The sequence below is a fragment of the Pelobates fuscus genome, chromosome 3, assembly GCF_036172605.1.
Source record: "Pelobates fuscus isolate aPelFus1 chromosome 3, aPelFus1.pri, whole genome shotgun sequence".
Taxonomy (NCBI): domain Eukaryota; kingdom Metazoa; phylum Chordata; class Amphibia; order Anura; family Pelobatidae; genus Pelobates; species Pelobates fuscus.
The window spans coordinates 159,151,460-159,170,648 of record NC_086319.1 but is presented as its reverse complement, the minus strand read 5'-3'; the positions used below and the strand labels follow the sequence as shown (position 1 = coordinate 159,170,648).

Sequence of the window (19,189 nt, the reverse complement as noted above, 5' to 3'; positions counted from 1 at the left end):
CACACACACACAATAGAACCCATGTGTACCCCTCTCACACACACCCACTGCACCTCTCACATGCACAGTGCATCCCTCACACACAGTGAACCTCTTACACACGCTTCACCCCTCACAAAACACTGCTCCCCTCACACACACACACTGTACCCCTCACACGCACAGTGCACCTCTCTCACACACACTGCACTCTTCACACACACTGCACTCCTCACACAAACACATTGCACCCCCCACACACACACATTGCCCCCCCACACACACACTGCACCCCCCCACACACACACACTGCACTCCTTACACACAGACTGCACCCCTCACAAACACACTGCACTCCACACACACACACACAGTGCCCCTCACACACACGCTGCACCCCTCACACATTTAACCCTTCACACCAGTCTGTGTGTGTGTGTGTGTATTCAGCGGTCTGTGTGTGTCAGTATTCAGCAATCTATGTGTGTGTGCATTCAGCAGCATGTCTGTATGTATTCAGCTGTGTGTGTGTATTTAGCAGTCTGTGTTTGTATTTAGCAATCTGTGTGTATGTATTCAGCAGTCTGTGTGTGTGCATTGTATGTATTTATTGCATTTGTTGGCAGTACCAATAAATATAAGCTTATTGTTTTGATAATTTACATTTTTACTCCTGTTAGTGGTTATGTAGGCAGGGCCCCAGTGCACTGCTTTGACCGAGGGCCTATAATGCTGTTAGAGATAGGTGAGATGTGGGAGTAGTGGACCATCAGGAAGACAAGCCTGGAGGCAGCATTTATTTCTTAACTGGAGATGTGGGTGTTTGGAATGCTGATTAGTAGAGAGTTACAATAGCCAAGTCAGTCACATGAACAAGTGACTTTGTTAAGTTGTAAATTCGAAAAGGCAAATGTGGCCATTTTTTTTTTAAAGAGTAAGTTACAGGATATGCAGACATACTGTGTAACGCCAAGACAGCAGCCTTGAGGAATGTGGAAATAGGTGCCCCATTGACATGCAGGGAGATAGATGCAAGTGGACTAGTTAAGTGGGTGGAAAGATGAGAAGTTCAGTTTTAGAAAGATTTATCTTTAGGAAATGGGAAAACATCCAGTTATAGATGGAAGAGTGGCAGTATGTGACATGTTCTGGGAGGTCAGGTGAAAGGTTAGGGGAGAAGAGGTAAATCTGAGAATATAGATGGTATTGAAATACAAAATAGTTATTAAGATTACAAAGAGAGGCAGTGCAAATGGAGAATGAAAGAGGACCAAGAACCAAGTCTTGTAGAATACCAACTGAGATTTATTATTGAGAAGGTGAGTTAGATCAGTGTTTCCCAACCCAGTCCTCAAGGCACACCTACCAGTCCAGGATTTAAGGATTACCCAGTTTTGTCTAAGGTGTTTTTCTTTTTTTTCTAAAAACACCTTAGACAAAACTGGGTAATCCTTAAATCCTGGACTGGGTTGGGAAACACTGAGTTAGATGGATCTGCTCAAGTTGAAAAGGGAAAGGGAGTTGCGATATGGGGCAGTATTTAGGAGGAGAAGTTGAGTCAATATATGGTGTTTTTAGGATTGGATGATTGCATATTTGATTGAAGAGGAGAAGATGCCAGTTGTAGCGGAGCTCCCTGTACCTCAGCTGTACCCTGTACCTCTCAGTGGAGAGAACAGCCTCTCTCCTACCTGCTTCCTGGGAGGAAGCCAGCAATCCCCCTTTTACCTGCCTAGCAGGGAGTGGTTTATTCCCACTGCTACAGCTGATTATCTGCAGCTGAGCAATGGGAGACAGTTCCAAAAAACTCTGACCTGGACCTTATTTCTCCCAGTTGTGTCTAAACTGAGGAGTGGAGCATTGGCCCACCCTTCTCTCCAAATGTTCCACCCCAGGGGCCTATAACTAAACATAGCTTTGTGTTGTGCAACCCACAAACTACATATACTCCCCCTGGGGTTAAATGGCCTCTCTTCCTTCACTTATCACAATACATTAACCCCACATATTATACATCCCCAAATAGCCCTGATCTGAGTGCCCAGGTTGTCCAAATAGTGCTCAGATCCATGCAGTGTAGGGAAAACACCATTGTGTTAAAGTTCTGACCAGCGGCACACATGGTTCTATGTCCAAAATAATTCCAGAGCATTTGGTGCTTTTGTCAGTCAACTTACAGGAGCTCCTGCGTCCTAAAGGTGCTCCGCATAGCTCCCAGGTAGCGTTGTTTCCCCTTAGTCTCATGCACCTTCCCTCCAAAAAGCGCTCTCCTGGCGGGCTGCAAAGTGGTTCAAAACTCCAGACCAAGTTGTCCGTGAACCGCATGGTCACCTCATGCCGAAAACAGTTCCTTAACATTTGTGGTTAAGTACCGCTGAGGAAACTGGGGACTCACAAAGTCCTCATGCTGAAATTAGTTCCATAGGGGTCACGGCTAAGTACCGCTGTGGACCATTTGTGGGTTTGAGTAATGCGAACGGCCACCAATGAGCTAGCGCCGATTCAATTTGAATGAAGAGAAAGTGCTGAACCAGGGGCACCCAGGGAAAGCTGTTTATAGCGGCTGGGCAGAGTAACTCCCGAATGGTGTCTCAGTCCTGGACCATAGTCGGTGGGCAGGAGGCCAGCTTCCACATTCCTCCAGGTGTTCGTGGCAAATGTTTGAGGGAAGGAGCATTTGTCACACCAGTAGATAGAAAAAGGTTATGAATATGCATAATTATGCCAGGGGAGTTTGTGCATTGAGTTAGGACAAAAGGTGGAGATGATGGATAGAAATGTAGAGACTATTGAGTTGTTACATTGGTTAAAAGGGATGTTGAAACCTCCAAAGATGAGGAAAAGAGAGCACAGAAAGTAAGGAAGTCAAGTAAAACATGATCAAGGAAGAGTAGAGGAGAGCCAGGGAGTTGTAGATAATGGCATTGTGGACTGAAGGGGGGATAAATGGTATAAAAATAAAGCCAAATGTGTTGCATCTCAAAAAAGCCTTGGGGTTAAAGAAACACTGTGGCATTAGGTAAACAAATGTGCAAGGAGTGAAAAAAAGTAGTTTATCACCTTTTTACCCTTGCCACGGTGTTCTCTTCGTGGCCACCCCCACCTGCCACATGGTTCAGTTCCTGTGCAGTCAGACAGACAAAAAAAGACCACATTTGGCTATAGCAAATATGCAAATTACTACCACGGTTGGAATTCAATTCTGACAAAATCCAGTGTTTAGTGAATAATCCTGTTAGGGAGAAGTGAACCCAGATCAGAACCCATTGACTTTTTTTTATCAACAGCTCTCTGTATGCATTCTGTCTTCAAAATAGTTTTTAAGTTCACGCATCTTCCCATAAGCTGATTGTGTTCTTTTACATTTGTATTATGAGTACTATGAGTACTATGTGTTTTCATACTTCTCACAAAGCAAGAAAAATGGCAATTTGTTATCATTAAATGGACTAGCTGAGCACATTGCTTCTCCAAGACTCCAAACCTTGATGTTAGTGGTATTTCTATTGCCCAGAAGGGGTAAAATAGTCAGTGCATATGCATGAAATCATTGTGACCTGCATATTTTTTAATAATTGCCTAAAAGTTCAGCACTTTTACTGTAAACAGCAGAATGTTCATTTTGGCTAAACTCCTTGTTCATAAATACCTTTCCAATGGAAACAGCATTAGATGATCTAATAATGTAGAAATTACTGCAGCAGAAATGTTGGCGCGAGTCTCTCTGCATCTTCAATGGCCAATAACTGATTTGAATTCTGCATTGCAGGCCCCAGTGTGGTGACAGTATAGATGTAGCCAGATACTGAGGCTGAATACTAAGTTATGGCTCAGCAGGAACGGGCTATGCTGTTACAATAATGCTTGAATCCAGGCTTCCTGATATTTGTTTTACTGATGTGCTGATGCATTGTGACTAATATGGACAATAAGGCACAAGCAGACAACTTTTAGGATTCTAACTGCAGCAGACTTTAACTCTCATAATACTCAGTCAAGCTAGAACGATGGATTAGCATCATGGTTGAACTGCTGAAAGTGTTCTATTCCCTGTTTACATAGTTTACTAGAGGATGAGTTTCCAGGATTTTCAGGCTCTCAGCCATCCAGAATCAGTGCATTATGGGAATTGCAGTTTAACAAGAGCCTAATAGCTTGCATTGGCCGTATAGGAATAATACCAAGAGGAGCATAGTAAAGGGGGAAATAAGTCGGTTGAGGTGTGCCGGAACCGACGTTGCGGCAGGCCTGTAATAAAAGAGGGCAAAAAGTTGATACATGCCAGAAACGTAGAACAATCAACAACTGATAAGAAAACCTTAATTGCCTAGCTGTATGATAAATGCCTGTCGAAAATCTAGGCGGTACGTGGTACATATGGGTGAAAATGTTGAGAACTTCCAGACCTAGAGATTAAATATACGGACCAGTGAACTAGATTGAAGCCATAGATGCCACCCTATCCTAGAGGGGAGACCAGAATAGTAGAATGGATTAAATCTGGCCCCAAGATCAATGCATCAAAGAATAGTAAGTATGTCGAAGTGTGAGGACTGGCCCCAAGTAGTGAGATCTGTGATAGTGAGGCATGATAAGAAAGAGAGAGTAAATAGGTGCCCATTCCTTGTGGTTGATCCAAAAGAAGGCAAAAAAACGAGTTTGAAGCACTGCCAATTTTGCAACAAGCTAGGGGAAAAACTCCTTCTTGACCCAGAATGGCAGTCAGATTTAACCTTGGATCAAGCAGTTATTACCCTACATTGAAGGTTGGTGTCTGGGTCGTAAGGACAGGACATGAAACTGCGTATGAATGGTAAACCTGTAACAGCATGTGAAGTTGTAATCAGTAGAGTGATGCAAGTTAGAGGTGGCAAAAGAAGCAAAAAACAATCGCAGACCACATGGCAAAAGACAGTAACAGTATACGCGAAAAGGAGCCTCAAAGGGGGAGAAGGCCCTAACACATGTACCGCGAGTGTTAATAGAAAGCCAGATGAGAAAGATGACGATCACGAGTTAAGGCTGGTAGTTCGCGAGCAGAACGCGAAACGCAGGGAATGGCAGCGGCTACGGGAGAGGCCGAAGGCAGAGCCAAGTGGAATGCGTAGAGGAGGCACAGGAGAGATTGTATGAGAAAAGGTGCAGGAAGTCTGGCTCGGATCCAGCCAGAGCGGCAGACGCCAATTACCCAATTGCCAATCCGAAACCGCCCTATAGACAACAGTAGCGGAGAATGGAAGAGCGAACTCGGGGCCCCCTCCAGCAATAGTGTTACCCGTGGAGGCAGACAGACGCTGAGAGTTCAGCTGACTGAAAGGCTGCCGGGGAGCGAATACGTTGAGTCGCGAGAACCGCAGCGAAGTGAAGAAGAGACCAGGACACGAAAAGAAGGTAGGAGTAGCCGAAACTCCACAGCGCGATGAGTACCAGACTTAACCAGAGAGCCAGGCGGAAAAAGTACCACGCCAGCGCCACACAGTGGAGACCTGCTAAAAAAAAAGAGAGAGAGACGAAGAAACAGCGCATAAGCTACCCAATGTGTATGTGTGTGTGTGAGTGTGAGCTGGCATACTAGCGAATGCCAAAAGGCAAAACAATTAAAACTAGGTTTGGTGACAGGTGAGGCCCTGCTAGATGCCAAGTGGCGTGAGAGGCTCTATCTATGCGTTGGCGCGAGGGGATAACGTGGCCACTGAACGTTGTGGCGGGGTGTTGGCCTCTCGGTGACAGTTAAACATAAGATAGAATGGGAGTGACAGGTGAGGCCCTCTCTATGCTACAATGCGAGGCAACTAACTATGATTTGGCCCGAGGGGCGTAGTACCTCAGAGTATGAGGATGGATGTAGGCCTCGCAGGACCACTAGCCTAAGGCGAAGAAGCCGGGGTAAATTACAACTAGTGGACACCTAGGATCCTGACAGCCAGCCACAGCTAACTACGAGGAGAGGGAAGGTAGCATGAGAGAGGATGGATTTGATGAACGTGTATCGAAAGAACGTGAGGGTGAACGAGGAAGTACCACAGGGCCGACCGCTACTGAGAGCAGAATAAGCACGTCAGAGACCAGGCGGTCAGGCCGAAAGGAGCGTTCCCGGCAATAGGTAATAGAGTACGTGTTGGTGTAAAGCCCACGGGCTCATGAGACCCAGTGCGAGTGTGTGGGAGTGCGCGTGTGAGTGCTGGCATACTAGCTAAAGCCAAAAGGCGAAACAATTAAAACTAGGTTTGGTGACAGGTGAGGCCCCGCTAGATGCCAAGCGGTGGGAGAGGCTCTGTCTATGCGTTGGCGTGAGGGGACAACGTGCCACTGAACGTTGTGGCGGGGTGTTGGCCTCTCGGTGACAGTTAAACATAAGATAGAATGGGAGTGACAGGTGAGGCCCTCCCTATGCCACAGTGCGAGGCAACTAACTATGATTTGGCCCAAGGGGCATAGTACCTCTGAGTATGAGGATGGGTGTTGGCCTTGCGGGACCACTAACCTAAGGCGAAGAAGCCGGGGGAAATTACCTGACAGCCAGCAACAGCTAACTAAGAGGGGAGGGTAAAGAGTGAGAGAGTGGAAGCACCGTGTGATGAAGATGAGGGGGGGGTATGAGTAGGAATCATAAAGCCGACTGTAATAGAAGGGTAGAGTGAGCCCATCAGAAACCAGGTGGTAAGGCTGTATGGAGGATGCCTGGAACAAAAAGGATATAGAATGCGCATATGAGTGTAAAAAACACAAAAACTTAACGCTCCTTCTGGAAAATAACGGAGCACGGGTATAGCGGGCAGACGTGGCCCGGCCAAGCAGGGAAACGAAAACTCGAGGTTAAAAAAGCGGGTCAGACCCCAGAGCAGGACCGAAAACCGTTTGGTAACAGCAACTACGTAGCTCAAGACCGAAACTGTATGACAGCATGCTATTAGCACATGCAGTGTTCCACTAAAGGTCATGTGGGTTCTGAACAAAGCCTTGGTATTCCAGACAGCTAATTAACACCGTTTATTTTAAGTGTGTTTAAACCGTATGGCACTCCACTGGTTAACTGAATTATTTTCTTTCTACAATTCATTGTCTGAGCATTTCTAAGAATTATTTACAAGTGTAATCCTGCTGGATCATTAATAACGCATGCATGTAATTGAAGCGTTGGTTTAACTGTGTCAATGCCAGCAGAGAACAGTAAATCTTGCAGTTGTCATTAAACCATTGGGCACCTACAGAGTTAACCCCATCACTTGACAGCAATAATTGGTATGCAGATCCTGATTAGGGCGACCTAGTACTATGGCACCTACCCATAGCCAGAACTGCACACGCGTGTGTGGCCACAAAGCCGCCCGGCCGCCGGTGAGTAAAGATGTGCACGTGCGACAGCGTCGCAGGGAGTGAGGGGACAGAAAGGGAAAGAGCAAAACTTCACAAAGTAAAGGGAAAAAAAAAAAGCAAAACGTATCCAGTAGGCATAAACTCATTTAAAAAATATTCATGACGTTCTAGGATGTCAGAGCGCACAAGTTGGGAAAGCCTCTTTTAAAAAGGATTAACAATCTGGCAGCAGACCGTGCGTAAGTCTATGGTCTACACAGACAGAGCTAAAAAAAAACCTACAGTTTACAGTTTGTAAGGAGACACAAGATCCAGAAATCTAGCAATGCTATTCAATGTGATGAGCCACAGTCAGCTTTAGATTTCAGTATATATTAATAGCATTTCTCCTTGGTTAAAAATCTGGGCACTTTGCCTTTTAACATTGTTTGGCAGAACGGCCAAGAATGCCAGAAAGAGCCGCGCAGCGTTGCGACAAAGCCGACCCTCCAAGAGCCACGATCAAAAGGGGACGACGTGGAGGACGAGACCCATTCCTACCGGACACCAAAGGGTACGAGCCAGCGGAACCCACCCTGGACGGACAACCGGAGATCCGGAGTAGAGCCAAGGAGGACCGCGGAGAAACAAGCAGCAGGGGAACAGCTGGTCAGGCAAAGAAACCTCGAGGACCAGGTAAGTGGAGGAATGGAGCGACCAGAGGTAGCGACAAGCGAATCGTTGAAATCACGTACGGGGCGGAGGAAGGTGAGTAGGGGGGGTTTAAGTAGTGTAACATGCCCCTCCCACAACTGCAGGCTAAGCCTTAGCATTTACGTAATTGCAAATGTAAAATATGTGACCGCAAAATCATTATTTAATTTCTTTGTAATGTGTGTCGTGTGTGTGGAATACATTAGACCAGGGGTAGGCAACCTTTTAGCAGCACTGTGCCGATATAGGATTGTGAGGTCCCGTAGCGTGCCGGTCCTTTTTTTTAAAATTTAGGTGTGTATGCTGCCGTATTCTGCGTGTTATTTTTACTGCAGTTGCTTTGCATCATTGTATTTGTGCGTATATGAGCTATTATATTGTATATGTTCATTAGTAGTTTATGGTATCGTGTATGATACATATGAATGTGGGCTGTGTATGAGGTCTGCTTGTGGAATTGTGTGTGGATGGATATGTCACATTGTGTGTTTGGTAGTGTGTGTGGGCTGTTTGTATGGGTATTGCATGTGAAAGGCTGCATGTGGGGTTTGTGTGCATGTATGTGGATTGTTAGTGGGTTACGATTGTGCAGGTAGTGTGTCTGGGCTGTTCGTATTATTTGTATAAGGGGAGGGTTATTCTTAATTTCTGTGTTATGAATGTAAATTAGTGATAGTAAAAATGTCTATTTACTTTGTATACCTGTATTCATTATCTACTCAAAATGGCTGCTAGAGCACCCGCTCCCACCGACTAACTACCTCGTATAACAAGATGGCGCCTACATCCGGAGTAAAATCCCGGGATGATGGTGACATCACGCCTCGTAGGATGTGCATTAGATAAGACACTTAACACCTAACCAATTAGAGATGTATTCTCTCTGTTATCTACATTTTTGCATATGATGTATTTTTGCCTTTATACGGGGCTTGCCACCCCCTGAGTAAACATTACGAAGTTTTTCATTAACCTGATACCTGTGTCTCAGTGTAATTTACTTCAAAACGTGCACGCATTTATTTTAACAATTTGGAAAGGAGCAGATACGCAGATAAACACTTGGTTTGATCCACAATATCTGTGTATATCTAGCAGTATGGTTGGCTTCCCTGGGTTCCAGTGGGGACCAGGCTGGCCTGGTACAGGTCAAAGACAGGAGCTGCAACAGGAGCTGCAACAGCAGCTGCAGGCTGCTATACTACGTTGTGGATTCCCATTCACAAGTGCTTGGAGGAAGTGATCTGAGATCATTTTCTCTATGTGCTGCAATGTTTAGATTGAGGATTGTCCTTCACCATCTTTTCGTATTAGCAGATATTTGAAGTTTTACTGGGACTCCTGATAGGCCAGAGCCTGTTTGGCTCTAGCAGCCTTGAGTGCCGTGCAAAGACACCTCGAGTGCCGTGCACGGCACTAGTGCCGTAGGTTGCCTACCTCTGCATTAGACTGTCTATGATGCAGCCTGGCCACTATTATTTCTGGTGCTGCCCAGTACTGCATCACAAAAGGTAGAAATTATAGTTGGTTCGGTTGAGGAGATCTTTTGAGTTTCCCACCAAGCCTTTGATCAATGATTACCACTGTCCACTGGTCTTTTGGTTAGCTTTTTTTTGGTTAGCTTTTTTTGGTTAGCCAATCCAGGCCAGTATCAGATCTTGTGAGCCATAAACTCTTATAATCTGCAGTTTTTGTGCATTTCAAAAACGTGACATAAGAACTCTCTGCTACAGTTCAATAAAAAATGAGAATTACAGAACACATTGAACAAAATATTTTCTCAGCGTCTTAACTGTTAGGCTGTGTCATGAAATATTGCTGCAACTGATCTCTGTTGTCCCTCTTAACCTGTTTTTCAGAGCTCGTAGAGGCTGTTTTAGCTGGAAACCTTGCAAAGGTAAGGATTGTAGCTCCTGTTTTCAAATTGTTTCTTGTGAGTTAGAGAGCTTGGATTAAGCTGTGTTAGCATATTTGACAGTAAAACAAAGCAGAAAAATTAGACTATGGACAGATACAGTTTTAAAAAGAAAAAGCTAGAGAGCAAGACATAATGGGGTCTAGATTGTTGGCAATAACAAAATAAATTTTGCAGTCCGGTCCACAGCTTTTTGGCAAATACACAATAAATAAATTTACTTCCTAAACATTGTGATGAGTTTATAGTCATTATTCTTATTTGTTACGATTTATTCATTTTTTAAAATATATTTTGCAGTTCTGTTATGGACTCATTGTTTAGTGAACACAATCCTTGCCCAAATATGTAAATTCACTTCTGTATAACTAGATATATAAATAGATCTTCTATTTGCATTACATGCCAATGGACACTATAGTAAAAAACTGTTAGAACTTTAATTTGGACTCCGCAGAGTCTTCAATCAACAGGGAAAGGCCAATCTGAGTCTTCCACTTCTTCCAATATGCAATAATAACCAGAACTATTCTAATTATGTGCTAAAATTTGCTAAGTAGTAGGAAAACACAAAATCCCACGCTAATAATGGAGGGTAGTCATATTATCATCCCTAAAATTGAGTGCAAAAGCTAAGGGGTTAAAAATAAAACTGAGGTCCCCAGATCTCATAATACCCCTATGCTCCAGGTTGTAAGATGGGACTGGTTCAAGCATGGCTCTTGGTGGTCCCCATTTCCTGAATAGTGTATGTTTCATAACCCTTCTGTAAACTTGATTTGCAATCTTCTCAAATCCTCCTTTGATAGAGAGATTTGTATGTGGTAATTTAAATGGCAAAAATAGTGTATTATGGGACTGAAAGTCAAATCATTTATCAATGTCTCCAAAAGCCTGAGATGGCATTATTTTCCTTCTATACAACATATAGAGTTATGTATGTGTTCAGATTAGCATTAGTTTTGGGGTTTCCTTACCCTCTGTGAAGCACTAGATATACGTGTCTTGGCCACCTGAAATCATTGAGATTTATACTCCCAAACTGCAGTTGGTTTTTGCACTTGCAAATGTTAGTCTAGCTCATATAAAAAGAACAGATACAAAGAAGACACAATAAGTGCATCAATTGATTTGGTTTTAAATAGATCGTTTTATTCAGGGAACATTTCTGTGTTTTTTGTACGTTTTATTTATCTTGTCATCATGGTGTGTTATTTAGTTTTTCATATACTGTGTAGAAGACCTTAATTTGTTTTGCACTTTGCACTACACGACTTCTTTCATTTTATTGTATTGTGTTATTTTATTTTTATTTACCGTTTTTTACCGTTCTCCTGTTCCTTCTGAATATGAGAAGTGACTTTGAGCAGCTTGCTGCCTGTAGCTGGCAGGATTTTGGGAAGCACTGATGCCATGTGGTTTGGAACTTTACCTAGTTCATAGAACAAGTATACATATTAGGATCAGGGAGAAAAGTGTAAAGTAAATATGAGGATTTTCAGCTAAACTGAAGGAACATATTGTTAATTTGGTAAAATAATTCCTATGTTCAAGTCTTGTTATAATGTTTATTTCTAAAATGTATGCATGGTAATATTGTTAGTGTGCAAAGGTAAGCCTCAGATGGGACCCCGCAGATCAAACAGGGTCACAAACAGTACTTTTACTGCTTATAAGATAGCACCCTCTCTGCCAGAGCTTGAAAAGAACTCACGGCATCACATTTAGAGGAAGTCATGTTTAAAATCACCTTGTCTTCTTCTATGGAGACAGATATTTTGCAATCAAAAAAGGGTTTGTTGCAGAAGAATAGGTTTACTGTCTAACCAGGGATAAGGCCGACCGATTCTGGGATGAGAGCCAGAGTTGTGAAGAACGATGATAAGATATTGTAAGATTTATTAGAAAAAGCAGAAAACCATGTAACAATTATTGTGAAGAAAAAGATAACACATTGAAAGATCAGAAGAACAAAATATTTCATATGCTTCCAAATGTGTTCAGCTATCTGTTTCATCTAATCCAAATATTTCCAAGTGTGCAGGTATTCCAGGCAAAATCCGCACATTCCTTCTTATCAGTCAGTCAAATACATTATGTATCCTGAAACTTCAAGGTGCCTGTGATTAAAGCACTCTTTTGTGTTCTTCAAAGAATACATCTGGCTGAATGATACCTCAACATATTGATTTAGGAGTACTTGCCTTTTAGATCCCCAACACTCCATTCCATTCTGTCCTGAGCACATTCGTATTCTGTAGAATAGAATACAGTGGAAAGAGTAAAGGGATAAGTACCATTATGGAAAAATCTATTTCTTTTTAAAATAAATTGTGTATTTGGTGTATGTTAACTATGGTGGTTTAACAATGGAGTGGATATGTTATGGGTAGTATTTGGTGTGTGTAGCACAGTTAGCAGTGTGGTGCAGCTGGAATCTACCCTCACTTGTAGATGCAACTAAAACGTTTAACTGTTTAATATTCTGAGAAATGGGTCTGTAACAACCTATTACTGTCCCCAGTGGCTTTATGTAGGAGTTTGGTGTTAGGAAAAAGAAGTAGTGTGAAGCTGTACTCCTATATAACGCACTTGCAGATGAACTATGAAGTCTCACACTCACTAGATTAACAGTGGTGGTTGGTGTCTGTAGTGGTGACATCATACAGTACTATGATGCAGCACACTGTACTTATTTACCCCTGCTTATTTACCCCTGCTGTGATTAAAATGGTTTCCACTTGCTGCAGAATTCTTTACTCCCAGTCACATAGTAGAAGTAGAAGGATGACAACTAAATTGCATATCCCAAAAACTTCTAAAGAAATGAGTCTGTGCACAGAAAACTTTGAAGTGTGCTAATTTCTCTGTAAATTACACTATTGAATTAAAAAATGAAAATCGCCTTTTAAGCGGCTCTGACCTCTGATCTGTTAATCAGTTCTCCCTGATAACCCGGACCATAGAACTGGCTTCACTTTTTTGCATGTGCCTCTGGGTCTTCTCTCTTGGTGCTGCCATCTTCAAGTATCTAAGATGGCGGCACCTAGTGATAGAATAGTCGGTCCATAGTTGGGCATACACGATTGCACATGAGTCAACGGAGAGGAGTAGTGATGTGCTGCTACAGGACGTGACGTAGCGCTGAAGGGAGGTGAGTATACAGATCCTGTGCCAATGACAAGGCTGGCAAAGGCCCGGGGAGCTTGACTAAAGCGCCACCCTTTGTGAACCTTTTCAACCTGCTGCTTCTACATAAGGAAAATTTGTCTTAAATTTGCCTTATCTTCGGGAAAAAAAAGGATTTAAAAAAAATGGTACATACAAGGGGGAGATTTGAGACATGACCTGCAGATAAAGAAAGAAAAAAATAGAGCCGTTTTAACTTATTTTAAACAGTTTGTTCATGTGATGCTCCATTATTTGCAATGTATTTAAAAGCGTTCGCAATTGTCTTCACAATCCAGTTCAGTCAAACTGCAGCCAGGACACACATTGGATTGGGTATGTGAAAAAGGAAAACATTGCTTATGTTCTCTCTCTGCTGACTGCCAGATGCAAATAGCAGAATGTATTAATAAGGTTGACAAGATGGAGGTGCTTAATTCTAGCATAGAAGTAAATACAGCAGTGCGGACATCTAAATACCGGTATTTGTTAAATATAGAGATATGTAAACATAATATTCAAAATCATGGGAAGTGAAAGCTCTCCTTTAAACCTCCCAGTGTTAGTGAAGATGCATACCTCCTAACATTTCAAATGGACAAAGAGGAACGTTTAAATCTAGTCTGTGGTGCTCAATAACAAAACCGCTGCAAGCACAGAATATAACTTCCTCCAGACCTGGATTTGTATTGTATGTGTGTCGTTTTAACCCAAACAGAGGTTATATTCCAGCAGATGACACCCAAGATACAGCGTAACCCTTCATAGACCAATGATATTCCAGGCATGTCATGATATAAAGGGAATAACCTAGCCCTTGGTTCTTAGGGGGTAAATTTGCTTGTTCCAGCCTTGATTTACTGTAATAATGAGAATCTTTCCCGTTCTCACAAATTGTTAACTTCTCTCACAAAGCTGTCCACATCTATTGGGGTGCATGCATTATTTATATCTTTCTTTTTGTATAGCTGAAACAGGAAATTGCAGAATAAAAATATGTGCAGACTGGTGTAATTGCTGCATAAAAGGAGAGATACAGTTGCTTTGTATTCCTCTTTACCACCCAGATCAGTGAAGGTAGAGATGTTTGTGAATATATTACCCATGATGCTCAGTGCGCCTAAAGTATTGCAAATACATCAATATACTTTTGAGAAAAGTAAATTTCACACGCATGTGATTTTCAATACTAGGCATAGAAATGTGTGCGATACTCTTCACATACCGTGATGTAGAATTAAGGCAACTATTGTATTCTTTGAGAAGAGGTCCTGATTTTGCTTCACTGTGTGATGGCATTTAGTGTTCATGTATCACAATCTGAAAACATATCAACGAGCTCTAGACAAAATTTCCATGACAAGTACAGTGAAAAATAACTATCGTACATTCTGGTCCCACTATAAGAACAGAATACACGAGCTTATATGTTCATGGTGATTGGATAACACTACTCTAAAATGGCTAAGGGCTGTTTTAAAAGGCAGATCATGTAATAAATGTCACAGGATGAGAAGTGACATTTCCCAGGTCACTCAGCATGCTTCAATTAATATATTACGTTATGGTGGAAGTGAGGAACATTTGTAGTAATTACTGTAAGTGGCCCTGCATAGCATATTTTATTTTCCAGCATTGATGTAGCAATACATTTAATAAGGGGTAAACTTGAGAATTTGTTTTTGTCTGAATTAAGTTTTGGGTGTATATGGGCCAATTCCATATCTCTGACGCGCCATGCAGATGTAAAACAGTGCAAATGACAAGTCGATGGCCGAATATGTTCAGTTACTTAAGAATTAGAGTTTTTGCACGTGACTCAAAAAAAGGGGGATTGAATGGAAGGGAAGATGCATTTAAGCAGTACATTTTGCCACGATGGAAAAGATGTCTTCCCAATGATATGGGCTGCATTTTCTGTCCAATTAAGAGGTGGAAAAAAAAAGATGATTGATGATTAGAGAACAACTACTGAATGCTAATTTTATTCACAGATTGCGTGAGAAGTTTTGTTTCCAAGCAAGATTATTTCAGAGGTTTTGACTGCATCTATTGAGGGAGAAAGACCAGTAGACAGGATTTGACTGTTTTTACCGTTTTTGAAGCTACAATCATGAACCAAGAACGCCATGGATTTCTCACTGAAATGTGGCAGACTTTGGGTCAGACACCACAGTTTAGCCACAGCTCATGGGAGCTATTTCCTGACACATTTGGAAAAGAACACTAAATCAGGCTCTATGTCTTCATTATAGCCAGGGCCGGTGCAAGGATTTTTGCCGCCCAACGCAAAAAAGAACCATGCACAAACACACACTGACCCATGCAGTCACACACACACACACACTGACATATGCACACACACACACATAATCTAAAATACACACTTACCTTCATTGCATATATTAGTTAGCAGCCTGGCATCCCATCACTCCCTTTATCAGCCTCACGCCCTGCTCCCACGCGCTTGACCCCAAATACAGGGCAGGGGGCGGGAGCCAGTGAAAAGTGGACCCAGTGCAGGACTTACTGGGACACTCTCGGCCACCCTGCCCCACTTCCTTCATTAATCCCTCCCACTAACATGTCCCCATGTACAGTTTCCTGATGAAATGGGGATCAAGCCAGGCGACAGTGAAAGTGAAGGGTGTTCCGCAGCCGCCGCGTCTGGCTCCCATACAGAATTGCATTGTTTTTTTCTGACCATGTTGCCAGCGGCACGATGCACCCACGGGTCTGGCACCCTAGGCAACCGCCTAGGTGGCCTAATGGAAGCGCCGGCCCTGACTATAGCGGATTGTTGATAAGAAGATCAGCCTGCTAAATCATAAGGGACCACATGCTAGACATTGCTTTCTACTTCTGTAACATGGATACATATGGCACAGTGTCCGTGCATGGAACCCTTCTTTATGGTGCATACCCGCAATGTATAGCTGTGCATGCTTTTTATGCAATTCCACATATAACATATTTTATGATCTAGATTGAGTTGATAGATTGTATGCTGTGATGCATTAAATACATCTAATAAGGAAGATGTTTATTAAAAATAAGGAGTGTGTCTAAATGTGCAGAATATTGCAAAACCTTTTCCTTTTTTAGCAAAACGAATAAGTTGAAACTGAAGAGAAATAATGAAACGCATTTAGGCGCCAACATATTCAATAGCGCTTTACAATATTAAAGGAGGGGGAGATTTAACAATAAATGAGACAATAACAAAATGTTACAGGTTGAAGAGGACCCTGCTCAAACAAGCTTACAATCTAAGGTTAGCGTCACCATAACCCCCCTTAACTCAGAAGGGACCTGAACTCTCTTGACCTCCAGCAACTCTCAACTGATCTCCATTCCAAACTCTCATCCATCACTATGTTCTCTTGTCCCTCTCAGGCTATTTTCTCATATAATGCTACCCTCACCTCTGCCCTGGACGCTGCAGCCCTGCTCCAAACATGCACCTCAAGGAAGACGCGCCTTCAATTGTGGCACACAAAGTAGACCCACTACCTGCAGAGATGCTCACATTTAGCTGAACACTGCTGAAGGAAGTCCCGCACCTTGTCAGACTTCCTCCATTATAAATTCATATTGTATTTATACAGCACAGCCCTCACCCTTGCTAAAGTATCATACTCTTCGTCTCTCATTAGTTCATGCTCACGCCATCCCAGGCATCTCCTTCGCCCACCTCAAGCCACCCCCCAAACTAACCTTTCAGCCTTGCATACTACTTTACCGACAAGATTGAACAGCTAAGGAAAGAATTCTCCCCCCCCCCCTTTGTTCCTCCCTCTCACAACCCCACCTGGACCATATCTTCCCTACCCAACAGGCTTTCTCCCCAGCTACAGAAAAGGATGTGCCTGTGCTTCCTTTTTTCCTCTCCTCTCGTCCCAGCAACCTGTCCACTTGATCCAGTACCTTTACACCTTATCAGATCTCTCTCCCCTTGTCTTGTACCATCCTTAACACATATTCTAAACTGCTCTCTTTCATCTGGTGTTGTCCTTGCTCCCCTAAAGCATGCTACTGTCGTACCCATCCAAAAAAAGCCATCCCTAAACCCGTCTTCCCCTTCCAACTATTGTCCCACATCTCTGCTTCCTTTTTCCTCAAAGCTTCTAGAAAGACTTGTTTTTACTCGTATCACTTACTTCCTAAATTTCCTCTTCAGTCAGGCTTTTGCCCCCTCCACTCTACTGCTCTTATTAAAGTTACAAATAACCTGGGGGCGGAGCTTGACTGCCATGCTGCCTGGATGTGCTCAGCTAGAGCTCCCAGGCCTTGCTCTAATTCATGGGGATTACTCCCGGTCCACTCACTCCTGCAGACTGCAGACTGCAACCTTCTTGCTCACGGAACGACGCAGCACCCAGGGATACCCGTTGCAAGGGTCTCCCCTGCTGAATTGCCCGACTCGAGGCTTGTGGCCTACCTGCGCTGGAACCGAGGGGAGACGGCCGCTCTCCCGGTTCAAGGACCGATGGTGTGACCTACACTTAAAGCTGCCCCCCCCCCTTTGGACCGGCGGGGGTTATCCCGGTCCCCACTGGCCCACCACGCAAACCCAAACACACAGCAACCTGAGAATAAGGCACTAGCACAGACCGCAGCAACAACACGCAAGATGGCGGCAGTGCAGACCCAACACGAGAACACGCTGTCGGCGCCGACCCAGGGGAGCACAATGGATTCAGTAGCACAGCGCATAGATGCAGCCTTCGAGTGCTTCTGGGCCAAATTAGAGGCTCATACACATGCGGAGCCGGCACGGGGCTGGAGTGGCGAGCGGAATGGAGAGGGGCGGGGAAAGAGTGGGCCCCCTCTGGGCACAACTACCAAGCCGCATAAAGTACCTGCACTCACTGGCCCACCCGGGCGGAGAGCACACAGGGAGGCAATCTCCCAGCATCATCCACAAACGCTGAAGCCACGACGCCGCAGGCGGTGAAGAAACACCCGGAGCTAATGCTATCCCCAACATGGGAAGGATCCGGACTCTAACTTGAGCCACCGAATCCGTGGCAATGAGATGCAAGCTCTCATCAGGGCCTGGGGCTGGAGGGATGCCGATCTCTACACCTGCCTCAAAACGCCCCATGCCTGCCTCAGCGGGCTCCCATGCACTGGCGTCGGCTGAAGCTGGACTCACATTACAGGTCTGGTCCCCATCCACTTTTGGCTGTTACCTAATTGGACAACGCCACCACCCTACGCTAATGTGCTATTTATAACCTAGCAAAATACTAATTTGGACTTGAGTTCCTACCTTTCATCACTCTATTCTATAAGTCTAAACTCTGCAGGGCTTACTCTACACTACAACTCAAGTAGCGATTGGGTGCGTGGGGACACAGTGGTTTATATAGTTATTCATATAGTTAGTATGTTTGCTTTTGATTATTCTCATTTCTGAAGAGCAAGGTCTAGTACAGACTCCAGTTTATCTAGTCATATGTCTACATGCCTAAATACTCGAACTTAACTGCAGTACCAGTGCACATTTGAATTGTGAGCCTGAGACTGTTAGGGCAGGCTTGCTCTGTATCTAGTAGCGAGGCATGCCAGAATAGCCTGCAACCCTATCTAATGTATATTATGCTACTGTGCACTCAGGAGTTGTACCTATCTTTTTAAGTCCAACCGGTTATAACCAAACCAGGAAATGTCAATAATGTCATATAACGCATAACCTTTAAATGTGCATCCCATTAAGCAATGTTTTTTTATCACTCATGTGGACAGTTCACTGCCTACCTATATGCTACTTAATACCCAAACACTCTGACTTATGTTAATTAAATGTGTCAATAAGCAAGGAAGCATACAATTAAGCTATCAGTCTGTTTAAATCTAGCATGCTATACCAGAAGATGAAGCTTACTAGCCTGCTATATCCATATTAATATTATACTTGCACATGTCATGTTCTCTACCTTTGTCACACCTCTGAATATTTCACCCTGACATATGCATCTTACTATACAATCGTTTGTTTATACATGTTATCAATATAAAATTGTGCTTGTCTATCCTGTGCCCCGCATGTTGAGCGTGGGAAATGTTGGAGGACTGCTCTTGGGGCACCTCTCACCTGCCTGTACTACACAT

General features: G+C 43.5%; 1 protein-coding gene across 7 annotated transcripts in view; it reads left to right on the top strand.

The window, feature by feature from the left end:
* Nucleotides 1–19,189, top strand: part of DGKI (diacylglycerol kinase iota) — a 414,076-nt gene that overhangs the window by 369,299 nt on the left and 25,588 nt on the right. For all 7 annotated transcript variants that reach the window (XM_063447583.1, XM_063447582.1, XM_063447581.1 and 4 more), the window contains one exon: nt 9,849–9,886. In XM_063447583.1, the coding sequence (XP_063303653.1) occupies nt 9,849–9,886 (38 nt within the window). The remainder of the gene's footprint in view (nt 1–9,848; nt 9,887–19,189) is intronic.